The 17,783-nt window shown below is 40.4% G+C and overlaps 1 protein-coding gene across 1 annotated transcript in view; it reads right to left on the reverse strand.

Annotated features, from left to right (window-relative positions):
- Positions 1-3,418, reverse strand: part of atp10a (ATPase phospholipid transporting 10A) — a 38,212-nt gene extending 34,794 nt beyond the window's left edge. Inside the window, exon 1 of the mRNA XM_030791086.1 lies at positions 2,867-3,418. Within this exon, the coding sequence (XP_030646946.1) occupies positions 2,867-3,294 (428 nt within the window). The 5' untranslated portion in view covers positions 3,295-3,418. The remainder of the gene's footprint in view (positions 1-2,866) is intronic.
- Between the last annotated feature and the right edge of the window lie 14,365 nt (positions 3,419-17,783).

Genomic DNA, 17,783 nt, shown 5'->3' on the forward strand with positions numbered 1-17,783 from the left:
GTACATCCTATAAACAACCAATGTATTCATTCCACCTGCCCCCCACTGATAAATATGTAAAGCTCAGATAATAGCAAACAGAGCACTAAAGATGACTGGAATGACCTGTCTAGCTCCAGGTCAAGAGGATATTCTCAGGACAATTGGAAATGACATTAGCTCCATTCCCAGAACACTCCTCCCGATACACCACAGCACCTCTCGATTCCGCAGAACGGATTGTCTCAAAACAATGGTAGTAAACAATGTCGGTAAATGTTGGGCCACTTGAGAGATAAAAATGAATAAAGTTTACACCTCTATATTAAAGTAAATGTTCCTTAGAGATCAGATTTTCGTGTCATTCGTGAATAAATAAATGAGTAAAAGCAAACAAACAAACAAACAAACAAAAAACACAAACAAAAACAGTATGTCTCAAGACATAGCATCGAGGCACCTGCAGTGAAACCATCAGGTTCAAATAGCTCCTGGCTACTGGCAGCGATTCTCCGTTGTTGATGGTTTGGGGATTATGAATTGCTCGTGACATTTGGAGAACATTCCAAACTGATAAAAACAATCTGTCGAAATTCTCTGGAAGTTACTGGCGAAATGCAGATGTTTCTGTCAAAACACACAAGAACATTCTTCTTTATATCACTCCCATGAAGCGAGCACCATCACTGAGATAAAATGAGAGCCACCGAAGTCAGAACTTTCTCACTGCTGCCGTACTGATGTAGAAAGCTGTTTCTAAACATCCTAAACAAAAAATGTTGGGTGAATAAGTTTTCTTTTTCCTCTGCGGTCAGAAATGGATTTTTGACAAAGCGTTTTCATTCATATTAATTATGAGACTAAATGGGTATGTTTTCACTAAAATGTAAAAGATACTCCCGTGTGACCAGTACTGTACACTTCAATGGTTATTTTATATGTTTTCCCTGGTTGGACCGTGGAAATCTTCTCACATTAATTGCAATTGGCAATTCAGTAACACATCCTGATCAATTCTGGCTTCAACACCGATTAAGTGTCGCCTGGTTTGTCAAAATGGATGTTTTGCACAATGCTTATAGCACGAGGAGTCACAAAAGAAAATTCAATTACGTCCGGTACCACATGATCGGCTGAGTCCTGGAGGGTGAGAGACACAGGGGTCTTTGACCGTGGCCGGTTTGCAGCCCTTACAGGGCCTACAGAGGTGCTTTTCATTGCAGTATATAATGTTCTAGACTAGTCATCCACTCCAACTTGAGAAATGAGTACAGTTCCCGGCATTCACACAGATCCCTAAATTGAGCCCTTAAGGGAGGCCTTGTGAAATGGTCATTTCCTCACTGCGCTGTATAATTAATAAGAAAAACAGTAACCAGCAAACTTAATTTTGTCACAGGTGTAGCCTAATATCCCCTTGGACTGATGGCATAGGTCTTAAATGGGCTAAATGAGGGATTTTTGTGGTTTCCCTCCATATGCCAGCCTTTTTGATCAAGCACAGAAACTCTAGAGCGAAGAGGGGGAAAAAAAACCCTGCAGTGTCATTTTGTCTGTCATTCTTAAAGTGTTTCTGTTCTATTAGAGGCTGTGAAATCACACTCACTACTAATGCAATACTGCTGAAGACTAAGTTGGGGTAGGCAATAATTGAATACACAGACAATACCCATGCAAAAAACGAAAAAAAAAGAAAAAAAAAAGTAAGAAACAACCTGAATGATGGTAGCTTCCCCAAATGTTATTTCAGTCAGTTTACAGCACTGCACTGTGAGGTAATCCACGGACAATATACAAAAGTCTGTATACTATGAATATACATCTACATTGTAACACACAGCTAATATAGCATAAGCTTTTCATCTGGTTTACAAGAGATATTAAAATCCTTCGTTTGGAGGGAAATGAACTGTCAGAAACAAATAGTCTTTAGAACTAAGTCTATTTGTTTATAGAAAATTAGCGTATGAGAAGAGTCCAATTTGGTGCGAAATTGCAGCCAGGTTATTAAAAGGAAATCCTTCTAAACTAAAAATTATTGATGTACTGTTAGCTTGATTTCACTGAGCTTCCAAGAGAAGTCAAAGTAACGTTTCATTATCCCCTGTGTGGATCTGTACCCACGCTCAGGTGGGCATACAAAATAATTAAATTTAGCCTACCTCCAGAAACGCAATCACAGTAAAATCCACAGTGACACTTCAGCTACAATCGAAAGTTTATTTCCGCTTGGCAAGCATCTTTCGGCTAATATGCCTCAAATATATATTTCTATATGCCTACCCAGGAACACAATATGTTATCCAACACATTTCTACCGCCGTATCAAAACCTTATATTCTTGTGCAGACACAGGTAGAAAAGTCAAAACTTCAACTCTCTCCATGAGACAGATATAGTACTTTATCGAATCTGAGGCCTGCAATCCAGAAATTTTCAGCGGTGTGATCTCAAATGTGAACTAGCAGTGTTTTTTTTCCACGATGAGATGGAAATACCTTGTAGACTTAATTCGAGAATCTAAAATGTTGCCCCTCAGGGTAAGAAAACGCGTCATTGTTGGCTGGTACGCTGAATTTCAAACAGAGGCTCGAGATGAGACACAGATGTAAAATAAACATCCGAGAAATGTTTCGCTTTGAAATTGAACAAATTGTTTCAAGTCTCAGCAGTTACTCAGATGTTAAAAACTTAGGCAGCAACAGTTGGCAAGTTTTACCTATTGCTACCGCTATCAAGCTAGCATTGTAGCTTGAGAGAGAACAAGGAGAAAGAAACAAAAATTTACTCATCATGTATTGAAACACAAAGGAAACAATTGTTTTCAAGATTATGTTACAGGTAGCGGCTACCTCTGTAACAGAGAAAGACACGCTGATATACTTACCTGCTGTAAACGAGACAATCCATGTGATTTATTTCTTTATCTGATCTATGTCTTCGATAATCTTCCCAAAGATCCTTTATAGCGGTGACAGACAAAATAAATACCACAGGAGCAAGTGCTAGCTCCGGTTGAAAAGCATTGACTACAGGCACAAAATTCAGTAAGGCTATGAAAACAAAATACACGTTGGCAAATCGGTGAAATTGTTCGAAAAGGTTCTTCGGAAGAAAAGAAAGCAGAGTGTATTTGGTTGTTTTAATCTTGTTGTTTGCATAGTGTCTGTTTGGATTATCGTCTCCTTTGGCATGGTCATACAATATATTGGCGTGTACAGTCCGCGTTTTGCTCTCTTTCTTGCTTCTTCTTTTCTTCTGTTGCTTGACTTTGGAACTTTTGGCTTCTCTAGGCTCTCCAATCTCTCGCGCCATAGTTAGCCTCAAACTCTCCAAACTTTTGTCTCTTTTCCGTGAACATAAAACCTACGAATGCTAAGTGATCATGCTGCTGTTTGTCGTTAAAGAAGCTCGGGGAAAATAATTTTTCATTTTGACTTCTCTTTCTCATCCATCTCCTTGGTTTTCCTTTCTTTCACACTTCAGAGGATTGAAAAGTTTTCGTGCTGCATCTCAGTTTTTTTTCACTTGCAGATATGATGCTTTGAGAGCGGGGACTTACGCTGAGCGGACGCACTGCGCATGTACACTGATTTGTAAAACATAGTAACGGGCCTAAACTATATAGATTACTGTAGGTAGGGATTGTTCCACATGTTCTGAGTTTTAACAGATTTGCGCAGTCTCCTCGTATACAGACGTAAAAGATCAGAAGGTACCTCGTCGTTTCTGGCGAAATTTGAGATGTAGGCCCCGCCTCTCTACCTAAAGGGTCTTCTTCGCTGGAAGTGCCACGCGTTATCATTGAGAAACTCTATGTTCTTCCTTGAAAACAGAAAGTCCCTACCCTCTCCGATACCTATGTGAAAGCTCAGGGTTAACAGCAAGTTATCTATGACACCGGTTCAATAGCAGCCTGTGTGTACAGTGGTGACGTGTGATTTAGAGAAAGAGAGATAACGTTGCAACAGTGTTTAGGAAAACGATCTTCGGCTTAACTTTCTTATTTCTGATACTGCGTTCCCCTGTTTCTAGCTTCACAGCCTCTACCAGTTACAGCGCTACATGACTACATACCATAATCAAAAGTTCCTAAGTCTGGTAAACTGGCATCATGAGAGGATGATATCTCTCTGCATAGTATATACTTAACTGGAAACTCTTTCAAATCAAAATTTTATAATTATAGTTTAGAGATTTCTGTTCACAGGTGGCAAAAATTATCTTGTCAGAACACAGGAAGTGACTGTTGTGCAGCAATATGATGGTAATTAGGATCCAACAAACTTTTTCAAAACCAAACGTACGTTTCATAAATAAATAAATACATACAGACATACGTAAATGAATACATAAGCAATGTATGTATGTTTTATTTTTTGTGTGTTTGTTTTGTGAAGTTTTTCTTTTCTTTTTTTTTCTTGTTATCGTTGACTTCTGTGCACTAATTATGTGTGCTCAGTGTGCATCGATCCTCCTAAATTGGTAAATTAATAGGAAATAAATGAATAAATAAATAAGAAAGGACAAACGTGTGCCCTGTAGTAATTGTGTACTCTATGTTTCAAGGAAATGTGAAATATAAAGTCTGTTGCCACAGCTGATATTGAGACATATTTACATATTTTTAACCTTTAAATTGCGGACTGTAGGGATAGCTTTTTAATCAATATCTGATTTTGTCCACAGAGGATGAAGGTTCCCTCAGCTATCTAACAGAAGATCTTGTATAGTTCTGGGAATTTCTGTAAATAATTGAGAAAAAGAAAGGGCTGATCATTTGTGAAGATGTCGCTGTCAAGGACTAGGCAGCACAATGTAATGACACGAAATGTTAGTCAAATTATCATGACAGCTGTAGACTGACAGATAGACAGGAGAGTGCCCAGGTTCTGAGATTCAGTCTGGCCTTCCAACATTTGAGGTGGCCTTCAAGCACTGATTAACTTGCATTATGTTATTTATTCATAATGAAAATCATATGAAGAGTATTATATTAAATTTTACTTTGTGTCAGACAACTTACTTCTTCATCTTATCATAAGCAAGAGAGGGAGAGAGAAAATGTTTATTTAGCTTGTCAATGATAAATATTATAAAATATCGTTCCAAGGGCTCTGCCTGCCCGCTATAGAAATAATTAAAAATATTTATACACATTCTACAAACAAGCTGATATCAGAGTCTCTGTTAGTCACCACTCACTCATGTGATGAATGAAGTCTAACGCAATAACTCTGTTAATCGAGCATACTGAAATGTTTGCCTCATTAAAAAATGAACAGGATGATTAGAGCTCTTTTATCTGTCTGACGTAAATGATTGTGCAGTATCATTCTTTTTTTTTTTTTTTTTTTTTTTAGGAGTGACGGTCTTAAAATGGTTAAAATGGGATTGGATTTGATTAGGAAGGACCACATGGCCCAAAACTGACCCCGGGGATTCCCCGAGCCACCGTGATCTTCAGGAGTCAGGATAAAGGGCAAACTCAGTCTGAAAAGGAAAGGTTCTTTTGATTCTCTCGCATCTTAACATTTACTAGATTAAGTCATCACAATGTGTTTAGGAGAAACTGTTAATAATCTACTGAGTAGATATCTAGTGTTAATTGTCGCAATGGTGATGGTATTTTTGTAGCGGCTCCTTGGAAGTTGAGCTATTCCACAGTCGCTATCTTTTTTTGGCTACCATGACTGTTGCTGCCTTAAATGAACTATTTTTTTTTTTCTGCAGAGATTCTGCTACTTGGTGATTTATGTGTCTGCCAAGGCAGCGAGTCACAGATTTTAAACTTATATTTATCTTATGGGTATTTATGGTGAGCTATTGTTTGCCTTTTTGAACTCATTTTAGGGCATTTTATTTTCTGTCTCTCTCAGACAACAGAGAATTGAATTTTGAAGAAGAATAACTGTGGATCTGATCCTTTCTTTTTTTTTTTTATCAGAACAGACTCTTTATGACCCAGCTGTCTAGCCGTAGGTCAACTGGCCCAGTCTTTTAATTGGTATGGCGGTGTTATGCAATGCTGAGATGAATGGATGTGTCATCTTTATCTAATTTTTTCTTCAGAGACTTTTTCTTACCACGCTTAAAATTTCTTAAAATTTTTAAAATTTCAAATTTCTGTCAACGTTCAAGTTTAGTATTGATTATTTACAGCCATTCTGCATTGCGTAGTATATCTGAATGCCATGGCATGTAAAATGAAGGGGACCTCAGGGTTGCTACACTTTACTCTGTTTGACTAGTATCAGCTGATGTGTTTGGCTTTGCTACTGTCAGTGATTTTCACTGATCACTGTGGCTGTGATTTGTGGCTACATCCGATTCTGAACAGATTTGGAATTAGATTAGGATTTAGACACAGAGATAAAAATACAAGTAATGGTAAAAACCAAAACCAATCAAACACTCACTTACTTTAGAGGGATAAATAAGTTTTTTCAAAGGTGTGCGTGTGCGTACAAGCATACGTGCGGGCATGCGTGCGTGTGCTCGCGCGTGCCTATGTGTGTGTGTGTCTGTCATTGGGCGTTAGTCACACCAAACACCTTGGAAAACATCTTAAACTATTGGTGAGGCTGGGCCTCTGTTCGGTCAGCACTGACCTGCTGGGTCCAGTTTCCTAAGACCATCCATCACAAAGAAATTGAATTGTTCTGCAGTGCCAAGATACCTCAGAGCCCAATCAGCCATTTCCCCTCCTTTTTTTTCTTCTCAGTTTAACAGCTGGAAGGAGGTGTGGCAAATCACATTGTACGGCCGTGTTGAATCATTCTCTGATTGATCTCCTTCTGGGTGGCCCTGCTGGGGAACCAAACGATCAGCCGAGCTCACTTTTCTGCTGATGCTAAGAACTCTGAGCTGACAGAGCCACTCTTAAAGAGCCCTGAGAAAGTGGCCCTGCTCGGCGTGTTTTTAAACATGATTTCTTTTATTTGTGGAGAGGCCTGCCAAGCAAATGCTTTAGGCAATCTGTCTTCTTCCTTACTGCTTATGGAATAAGGTGTGCTCTAAATCTTTCATACCACACGATGCCCTATCAGTGTTTAATGGGGACCGCACCATTGTTGCTTGTTATGTTTGATGACTGCCCTGATTAGCTGCCCCCTAGTGGCCTGACCTGAGGTTCTGCACAAGCCATCTGGGGAGCATGTCTAAAGAAAACTTCACCTGACTTTTCTTCAAAACATGTTGCTACCTGCCTGTCCACAGTACTGATGCAGCTATAATCACTGACACAAAAATTACATTTATCTCTTTAAAGCCTCTGAAGTGTATTTCAAGAAACAAGTAAAAAATATATATATAGTAATGTTCCATTCAAAAAAGTGAAAAAAAAAAATTCTCCATGTCCTTTATTAAAATATTGATAAAAGCTGATAAGGTGTTTTTGGTTATCATATCTCTTATGCTTAATTGAAGTACAAAGCAGGTGCATCGTGGAATTCTTGCCTTAGTTAAATGAATGCCAAATCAGAGAAGGGACAGTGACGTAGCTGTGATAGAGGATTCTGACTGTCAATTTCTTTTCAAGATCAATTATGCAGAAAAGAAATTTGTGAGCTTCGGCCCAACGATTCTATATTTTCACACTTAATTGAACAAGAATACCATTTTCCTCTGAATTAACTCTCAATAAATTGTAGCCATTCTCCGTTCAAATGCATGTCAATCCGGTGAATATCCCTCATCTTAATTTTCCTCTTAATTATGAAAATTAACTACGGATGGTTAGGCATAAACTATTCACATATTTTACACTCCTGTAGGTGTGACCAAACCCCAGAAAACTTCACACTCTTTATAAGAACATTTAAGACAGAGTTTTGGTTGGGTGGGAAATGTTTGTTGTGGGAGGGAGGTGCTGAGAGAGGGCTAGTGTATCTATACATTGGTGCATCTCTTTCCTGCATTCTTCTGCAGAGGTCTGAGCTGTTGTGCTGTATATGTGCTTTGCTATTCTCTCTGGTCAGCAGGTCCAATAGGCCAGCAGTGCTTTCTGATGCACTGTGGCTTTGAAAGTGGACATTAAAACATGCTGACTGAGAGATTCATTCTTTTCCTTCAGAGAGGTTGGGAGTCACGGCATCACAGTTAAAAAAAACAAAAACAAAAAAAAGAAAAAAACAGCAATGTCATTGACTGGTGCATGTTTCCGATTTACATTACGGACTGTAAAACCGAAAATAGCCAGGACCGTGTCGCTTAATTCTTTGGGGCAAGGTTTACCGTGTGTGTGTGTGTGTGTGTGTGTGTGTATATGTTAATGTTTTCTTATTCCTTCAAGAGGAATGTGTTTTTCCCCCCTTAAACTAACAGCACAGCCATGTTTTGGAAAACTGTAAAATGCTTGGGTCAAACTAAACACACAAGATGCTGTTAAGACAAAAGGATGCCCTCTGACACCTTTTCTTCACATGAGAAATGGTTGCCATAGTAATAATTACACTCGCCCATATAACGAATCGGTCTCATACTCACAGGGTAGGGCTTCCCTACTTCCTTTCTCTCAGGTCTATTCAATTATCCTTTCCCCATGAATGCTTAGCGCAAATGAGGAAACCAGGGGAATGTAAAGGCTTCTGTGTTTTAATTTGTTCTACGTTCTGCCAATTCAGCTAATCTAAAATAGCAAGGGGAGAAGACACTGCTCCAATTAGAGAGCGTGTGTTGTTGTAAAGCTTTGCCTAAGATCCCCTTTACTTGACTACAGAAGTGCATTTTGTGTATTTTGAGGTGGTACACGGGACAACTTCCTCCGCCAAATTTAGCTTTGATTTTTTTTTTCTCAAGAGTCTGTTATATTTGTAAGATATAACTCTGCCTTGGAGAATGTTTGTAGATGAGAAAAAGAAAGAAAATCCACCCACTAACACAACAACAGTATGAAGACAAAATTATGGAGCAAATGAATCAGTGTAGGCTGTATGCCATGCCTGGCACCTGGTCAGCAGTGATCAAAAACATCCCGTCTGGTGGAAAATAAAGTATTTTTTAAAAGAACTGTCTGATAATAAGGTATGCATGCGGATTTGCTTTTCCCTCTAGTATAAGTGTAACACTGCAGTTGCCCCCTCTGGAACAGAGGATGTTGACTTAGAGGTAATTATAATTCATCAATCATATTTAATTAAAGGCTTAAAGCTTAATTTTCTGTTTACAAATAATTCAGAGAGGTCAGACACAGTTAGCGCTGTCTTTAATCAAACTCGCAGAACTCCTCGGCCCGTACGGCGTCCTCAAGGTCGGCGGCAGATCCGGGAAGACGTGGGTTATGATTGTGTGTGACAGTCAAACGGTGAATCGTTTTGATCGTTTACCAAAGAATCCTCAGCGATCTAACACTTCCTTACATTTAATCTCTCTCACATTCAATTTTTTTTTTTTTTTTTTTTTTTTTTTTTTTAACAAATTGCATATTTTTGTTTGCACAGTTTTGCTGTTCCTGTGAAGTGGTGAGTAAGTGTAGAGACAGTTGTTCTGGCAGCACTTAGAGCTCACACACACACATACGCAGACACACACAGGCGCGCGCACGCGCTCGCCAATAAAGAACAGAGTCCTTGGGTTCTGATGGTCTAGAATGTGCTATCTTTACTTCATCTCTGGGGGATGCAGCAGTAACTGGTAAAAATGAGTTAGGAATGAAGAGGAGGAGGAATGGCGGGTGGGGGTGAAGGAGAGAAGAAAAGGGGCCATAAACACAGGGAGGAGAAGAGAGGGGATGTAGTTAGGAGCTACCTATTTCTCCTCAACGGAGAGTGTATTCAAGTCGAAACAGATGATAATGTAGCTTTACTTATGATGCTTCTGACAAATGAAATTAGCACAACTCACAGAATTTCCTCTGTGTTAAACTGAACGATCTGTGCCGTTTATGGAGTGAACAGAGCAAAACTGTGAGGTGATTTCACACCCACACTCACTGAGCATATAAATGCAAGACTCAGTTTTATGCTGCAACCTTGACAGGAGGACGCGAAGCTGTCACGCAGAGAGGGTTGTATGGCTGCCAGTAGAGGGCGCTAGACTCCATCTAGTTAGCTGCAAACCACTACAATTCTCTAGTAATACCGTAGGAGTGTGGGTATGAGTGTGTGTGTGTGTGTGTGTGTGTGTATGTGTGTGAGTGTGTGTGTGTGTACTCCAGGGGGATGCTGAGCCGTAAGTACTTTCCCTAAATGTTTGCCTCTGTGCTGTAATCCAATTCTCGGTTGTTCTGGCCTCCAGCATTCACACCAATCCAGAAGAAGCCTGGGAGGACACAGGGATCACTTTAGACTCAGTAGCTACTGGGGTCAAATGGCAGTTCATCACCTTATTCCTCTGCCTCCTCTCTGTTTCTCTCTCTTTCTCTCATTGTGTCACGATTCAGGTCATAGCTTTAACCACTGGCTTTGTCACAGACAATGAAGCAAGCATAGTAGAGGCAATTGCCGGTCTTTTGATAGATTTTGGATATGTATTAAGGTGGTTAGGGTTGACTCATGAAGATAAACAAGTTCACAACTCAGCCAAGTGTTAGAAACCTGGTAATGACACAGAAGATAAAAATGGCACATCCTTAAATCTGAGCTTGTTGCCAGGAGACGGTGATTTGTGTGGCGGTTTATGCGGTAGGAGGAAAATTCACATGCTGTGTGGCTGGCCAAGCTCTAATGTAATGTAAGGGCACTTGAAAGTGCCTTTCAAATTGGAGGTAAAAGGGAAAAAAAACATTAATGGCTTGCGTAAAACCATACTGGGTTTTTTTCCCCCTCGAAACATGAAGTGTGTGGCTCTTGTCTTACCCTACAAACCAACTACAAACATTTGGTGTTAAAACACAATACCACCTGATTTTTTTCTGTGCGGTTTTTCATTTTAAAGCAGCACATAATGTTTGCCATAATCTTTTTGTAACAGGTATATGAATCAAATATGCTGTGTGACCTTGTCCTCTTCATTCACTTCAGAGAGATGTTTGTAAATTCATAAACTGACAGTAGTCTGGCAAATACACATCTCCTAAATGACTCATGAAACAGCATGCATGGCAGACGATCTGTGGGTTTTCAATTCGGTATTGTAGGCTGTCCTGTCAGTCATGTGATCAGCTTGTCTTCACCAGAGGAATTCAGTAGCACATCTTCTGATCATTCTCCAAAGTCTGTTAAAATAGTAATGACCCTTCAGATCAACATTATTATTATTATTATTATTATTATTATTATTATTATTATTATTATTATTATTATTATGCAGTATCTCTAAATAGCACTGTTTCATTTTTGTCCAGTGTGTTGAAGCCAAAAAAAGTTACCTATTTATAACGGCATGTTTCTCGCTTTCACATCTGTTACTTGTACTGTGTGAAACCTTATAAGGGTAATTGTATGCCCACATTTGCTGTTTTGTCACGATTTTCATCTTCGTAAAGTCAAGCTGAGTAAAAATCCTGAAATCCAAGATAATAAATGCTGGAGTGGTGGGGAGAGACAGACAGACAGACAGACTGACAGAGAGAGAGAAAGAGAGAGTGAGGAAGAGAGGGAGAGAGAGAAACAGAGTGAGGAAGAGAGAGAGAGAGACAGAGTGAGAGAGAGCTTTTTTTTCATACTTGGACACAGTCCTCTGCCTCTAGATTAACCTCTGACTTTTCACCACTGCCCTCTCATTCAGAGACGGTCATCAGTCTCCATCACTCTTGTCTTTGCTCATCTCTCAGATCCACTCACTGGACATTAACCACACCTTAGAGAGAAAGAGAGAGAGAGAGGGAGAGAGAGAGGGAGAGAGAGAGAGAACATGTGCGCATCAGCAACGCCATGTTCTGTGTTAGAATTGGACACTTTCGGCATTCTGTGGAAAAGGGAAAATGAGGTTAGCATCTACAGGCAAATTTCAGTTAAGGAAGAGAGGAATGTCTGATGAATTATAACAGCACAAGTGTTGAACCACACATATATTGAACCACAGTGCAATACATTGTATGTAATAAAGCATTATTATGTTGTATATCGTTTCATAAATTACATAAAGTATTTGTTTACCTTATGCCTAGTGATGCTAAATATGTCCTCCCCCCCCAACACATGTCTATGCCTTTGGCCGGGCATTCAGTTGAAAAAACGTAATACTTATTATTGGTAAGAATATTATGATGGACAAGAAGAGGACTGCCCAATGAGCTGCCAGGTCTCTAAATGAGAAATGACATCATGCTGATGCCTACTTGATACACTGATGATGTAAATGACACACCATTCCCCTGCTGATGGGAGACGTGCTCATGCCGGGGTGTTGTGTGGACACGTTGGGTGACTGCAGAGTCTCTATTTTAACCTGAACGGTGGGCGTACTAGAGTCTATCAATAGCAATAGCAGAGCCCCATCTGGCCATGAGAATCTGTGTAGAAAAACGTGTTAATGCTGTGGACAGGACCTGCGACAGAGCCCACAGTAAGATTGCACCGCTCTGAGTCATAAAGCAGAACAGCCAACCTGCTCTAAATTACATATGTCCATGACTGACTGACATTTGGGAGCAGAAAGTGAATGATTATAATTGTGTAACATTTTAGAGGTGGCCGAAAGTAAACGTCATTATATCAGTGGTGGTTATAATGGTTTAATGATGTTACAATAATGGTATTGCAGTGCCATAAATACAGGAGTCAGGCCAGAATAAAATTCTGACTTGTGCCCATAGTTTTACTGTGGCCTGAGGAACGCCATCGAGCCTGTCACTCACACAGGGCTGCGAAACAGCAAACTGATTCTCAAAGCGAAACACAGAGAAAGGCAGACAGAGTAAGGGGGGGGGGGGTATAGAGGGAGGGAGACAGGAGAGAAAGTGAAAGGAGAATGAGAGGAGAAAGCAAGAGATGAGACGGTAAAAAGGAGGAACTGAAGGAAGGAATTATGAAACATCAGTGAGGGGAAGTAGGAAAAACTGAGGAGGAAAAGAACATATGAAAGAAGGAGAGAGAGAGAGAGGGAGAGAGAGAGAGAGGAGAAGGAAAGGAAAAGATGTGGAAAAGAGGGGGGGGGGGGGGGGCGGGTGTACAGGAAGAGTGGGCGACAGCAGATGAGTGGCTCAGAGTGGGAGTGAACAAGGAGCCTAGCGTTAGAACAGACAACTAGCTGCGATGATACTCGTTCCTCTGCCAAATGTAACCACCAGAACACACAACTCAACAAAGCCTTAAACACTCTTCAGCTCTCTCCCAGATGCTACGCCGAACGGTGGACATCACCTGATTAACACGCGGCTACAGCCTCACTCATGCTAATCAGCTCACCTAGCGTGGCACGTAGCCTGCAGCTAGCTGGCGTAATTAATCAGGATGCTGCCATGCAGAGAGGGGTGGGCAGGAATCAGTGGGTTTCAAACGAACTGGTCTCAGGATAATAACCATATCTAGGTCATCAGCGTTGTCTTGGAGCCTCCATCAATGATGAGAGAAAAAGGGTGAAACTTCTCAAGACATTGTAAAACTGTCAGATTGGCATCTCCTCTAATATAACCCAAGCTATGTATATTAAGTTTACAGAAGATTCATTCATATGTAATAGAGTAGGACACATGCTTTTAAGATTCAGTGATACAATGACTTGTGCATGAACGATACACAGATTTTGTCTTCGGTTTAAAAAAAAAAAGTGATGAGAATTAATTGATTATTAAAATAAATGTATTTATACAGTTTGGGTAAAACCAGATGTTCTTGAAAGGGCAAAATGTTAAAAGCTAGCTCATAATTCACACAGGTTTTAATCACCCAATCAACACTCTTATCTCTTTTTTCAAAACACCATGACAGCTGTTGTATGATCTACATGTTTGCGGATGAGGCAGATGGTTTGAAGTCACAAATACTGTTGAATTGAATTCTAGCCTTCTGACAAATTTCAGAAAAATTCAGCGATACAGAAGCTTCTCTTGCAAGCACAAATTCCACTCGAAAGTACAGGCATTCATATCTGTACAACTGGAGGTCAGGAATTCCTGTTTCCTTAGAGCTGAAGGTGAGTCAACAGCCTCTGTGTTTCTGTCACTGTGCTTAAACTTACTTTCCCAGAAAGCTATCTAAAGGTTAAAAAAAATCAAGCTGGGGAGAAAAAAAAATCTGAAAGAAAAGTCTGAACTTATGTAATGCTGCGATTCTGTCTGTTGAAACTTTGGCCACATGTAGCGTCAGTGCTGTTCCACAGACACCCACCCACCCACACGCGCACACATGCACACACAAACACACATTACAAACACACATTCTCACACACACATTACAACTGACAAAATAAAAATGTCTTACTGAATCTGAGCCATTACATATGCCACATAGACTTAATTATGTATGAAACAGTTATAAGTTTTATTCAGTTTTGTCCATTTGAGACGAAGGACTGTAGATTTTGATTTTACCAATAGCCTACTGATATTTTTTTGAGAAATACTCGTATTGAAATTCTGACTCAGTGCAGCAGTAGTCTCTGTTAGAGACCAAATTTTATTAATGTCACATCAGCATTACTGTAAAAAGCTGGGGAAAGAAGAGCTTTCCTACCCTAGTGACCACTAATTTAAAGCATTAGGAGTGTGTGTGAATACAAGCCTCTCCTGAAAGCGAGAGGCCTCTACCTCAGAATTGTAATATGGGAGAAGACAGTCTCTCTGATGGAATTTCAGAGTCCATTATAGTAGAACCAATCGGATGGACAGGCCAGACGTTAAATGATCTGAACGCACAGAGGAGATGCCGTATAGCATGTCCGTAAGGAGTGTTATTGAATTAGAACAATAAGGAGGAAGAGAAATACTGGCAAAGAGGGGGGGAAAATCAATGCAGGTGATTTCTTTCTTTCTTCCTTTCTTTATTTCTTTCTTTCTTTCTTTCTGTCTTTCTTTTTTTTTCTAAAGCGAACCTTTGGATGCTTGGCAGTACATATGCTCTCACACCCTTTTTATCTCTCATACACTTTCCCTCACTCATTCTCTCTCTCCCACACACACTCTCTCTCTCTCTTTCCTTCTGTCTTCATTTTTCTCCCTCCCTGTCCATTCTACCTTCTTTTCCTTCCCTTTGTTTCTTATGCTTACTATCACCATTATCTTCAGTGATCCATCTGAGAGGCCACTCTACCTAGCTCTGCATTTTCTCCTCTAGCTCTCATTGAGAGATTGAATGTGGTCTAGTCTAATATGGAAAGAAACATGAGATGCAATCACAGTTTTCACTGATATTGAATGTGGCCCAGAGAACTGTCAGAGTAATCTAGATTGATTCCTGCCTGATTTATGGTCGGCATTAATCAAACCAACCTTGAAGGGAAATCCATGGTCACAGAGATCCCTGTTTCTACTGAGGAAGCACCGTTTAAACTCAAACCCTGGACTTGTCCTTGGAAACCTAAACTCACTATCAGGAAGGTTAGCGTCTACCAGATAAGAAAGTCATGTTTAAATTTTTAATGGTGATGTAGTGATTTGTGAATCCATGGTGTATTCATTCATAATGAGGTCATTGAGAAAGAAGAGTCAGGATCGTCCCAGCTGTGTTGGACAAAAACCATATCGTCACCAGTGCCGCTGATGGGACCAAAGCCAAGGAGAGATTAGACTGCCTAGCATGGCTATAACAGGAAGCCCTTGTGTGACAGCCAGCTAAGCTCTGGAGAGAGAGAGTGAGAGAGCCATATACTTGTGGGTTTAAACCTTGCATCCTGGCACCGTTGAGGAGTAGAGGACAAAGACCCAATTCCTTTGCCAAATGGGCACAGACTGGCAAGACAAAGCCATGAACTGAAGGCCAGAGAGAGGATGAAGAGATTAGATGGACATGAGGACAACAGACTGATTAATCAGAGAGGTAAAGCGATAGGAAAGAGGGCGGACAGAGATGTGTGCAGGTGATTGATGTCGGGGAACTGATTTGATAAAGCCATGCAGATGTCAACCGTTCGCTTCATCCGCCATTTGCAGGACGGTACAACTGCCAACAGCCAAACGCTAAACCCTGACTGGATGTATTGACTCCCTACCTCTGTTTTTCAAAATACTGTCTTTCTACATGAGTTACTGGTCTTCATGCTGATGTTAAAAATGAAACCCCTTTTGTTGAATATTTGAATGGCGCGGACATGTCATCACTTAAATATTAAATCCATTTGGATTCATTTGGATTGGAACTAGATTTGCCACCTGCTCCCTTTGTCTTTGCAAAATAAAACGTATCATATCAGTTTTGAGCAATGTGTTCCTTTCTCATGTGCACCAGTGCATATTCTAGACCATTACATAATACACTGAAAATGATGTTGTCTTGAAGATCATATTTTTTTCCTTCCAACAGTAGGTGTTTCATCATCACATCTGCCAGTTTTTGAGGCTTCCACTTACTCTCTCTTGACAGAATGACTGACAGCATTTACTCTTGAAAAAGTATGCTTTTGCATTTGTGTCAGAGGCTCTTGCTGGATCACTTTTCAGCTCTTTTTTTTTTTTTTGCTGCGGAGAGATGATGGAGAGAACGGCCCACGATAATTGTGTATTCGGCAGGGAGCATCGGGGCGTCGTCAAGAGCTCGGGTCACGTTGGGCTATGTCCATCGGTGCCGTCTTCAGCATCACAGTCACGACTGTGGAGAGGTTGAAGTGAATCTCCTACTGTGATGCACCGATGTCTGAGACACTCTGTTCCCACTTCACTGACATTACGAGAGTCCCTTGGCTGTTGCAACTGGATCTTTTGTTTGTCCCTATTACTTGTTCACATTACTCAAACAAGACACACACACACACACACACACACGCACACACACACACACACACACAAAGCATGGCGTGTCTCAGCTCGCTGCTTAAAAATAAAAGTTCCTCTCTTGTCTATTCAATTCATAGTATCCAATCTGGCAAAGCGATTTCTCTTTAACATCTTACTGTATATGTAGATTCTCAAAGCTTCAACTAAAATTCTAACAGGACTGTAGTCAGTTGGGCCCTGTTAAAAGAACTGTGTAGGATCTCTTGGGAAATGCTAACTACATAAGTACGAGTGCACCATAAGGGCAAAAGTGCTTACTGAGTTGAATGAAGCCATTTTCAGCATCATCAAGGCTCCCAGTCTTAAGAGAAAGACAAAGCAGAGAATTGCAGCGAGGTAGGAAGAGGAAGGGGAGCTGCCGACAGGGGAGTAGACTCATAAGACAGTTGTAATGAGCCTGAGGGCTTGGTAGTGTCATAGAAAGCCAGGTTTTTTGCTCTAACCTCCCTTTTCGTGTCAGATTCTGCTCTCTGTAGACTGGACCTCATTACGTTGAAGGGAGATATGACTGCTAGCTGGCTTCATCTTTCTGAAATGCTTCTCTTGATGGATGGAATGCTGCAGAAGAGTCTAATCCCAAAAGGAGGGAACAGAGAGGGAAATTTAGAGATGTAATATTAACCACAAACGCCTCCTTCAGGTCCCAGCTAAATTACATGCCATGCTAATAGTGAATCTTCACCACTTAGCGTAGCAACGTTATTGCACAACACTCTCCCCAAATGACAATAAACATAAATATGATTCTTTTTAACTTTGTTCTATGGCACACAGAGGTCACACGCGTTTCAGCCTTTTTACAGTTAAAGCCAATTTCTGCTGCTCCTGACTGGTTATGTTTTTGCATGTAAGTACCTTGACAACCCTGTTCACGCAAGAAGAACAAATATGTTCTGACAAATAGCATAAGTAATGAACAATAGGACCTGCGTGCACTCTATAAATGCAAATTCAGGTCGTCCATGCATACGTCTCATTAAAACCTGTTTACTGT

This window comes from Chanos chanos, chromosome 14 (genome assembly GCF_902362185.1).
Source record: "Chanos chanos chromosome 14, fChaCha1.1, whole genome shotgun sequence".
NCBI classification, from domain to species: domain Eukaryota; kingdom Metazoa; phylum Chordata; class Actinopteri; order Gonorynchiformes; family Chanidae; genus Chanos; species Chanos chanos.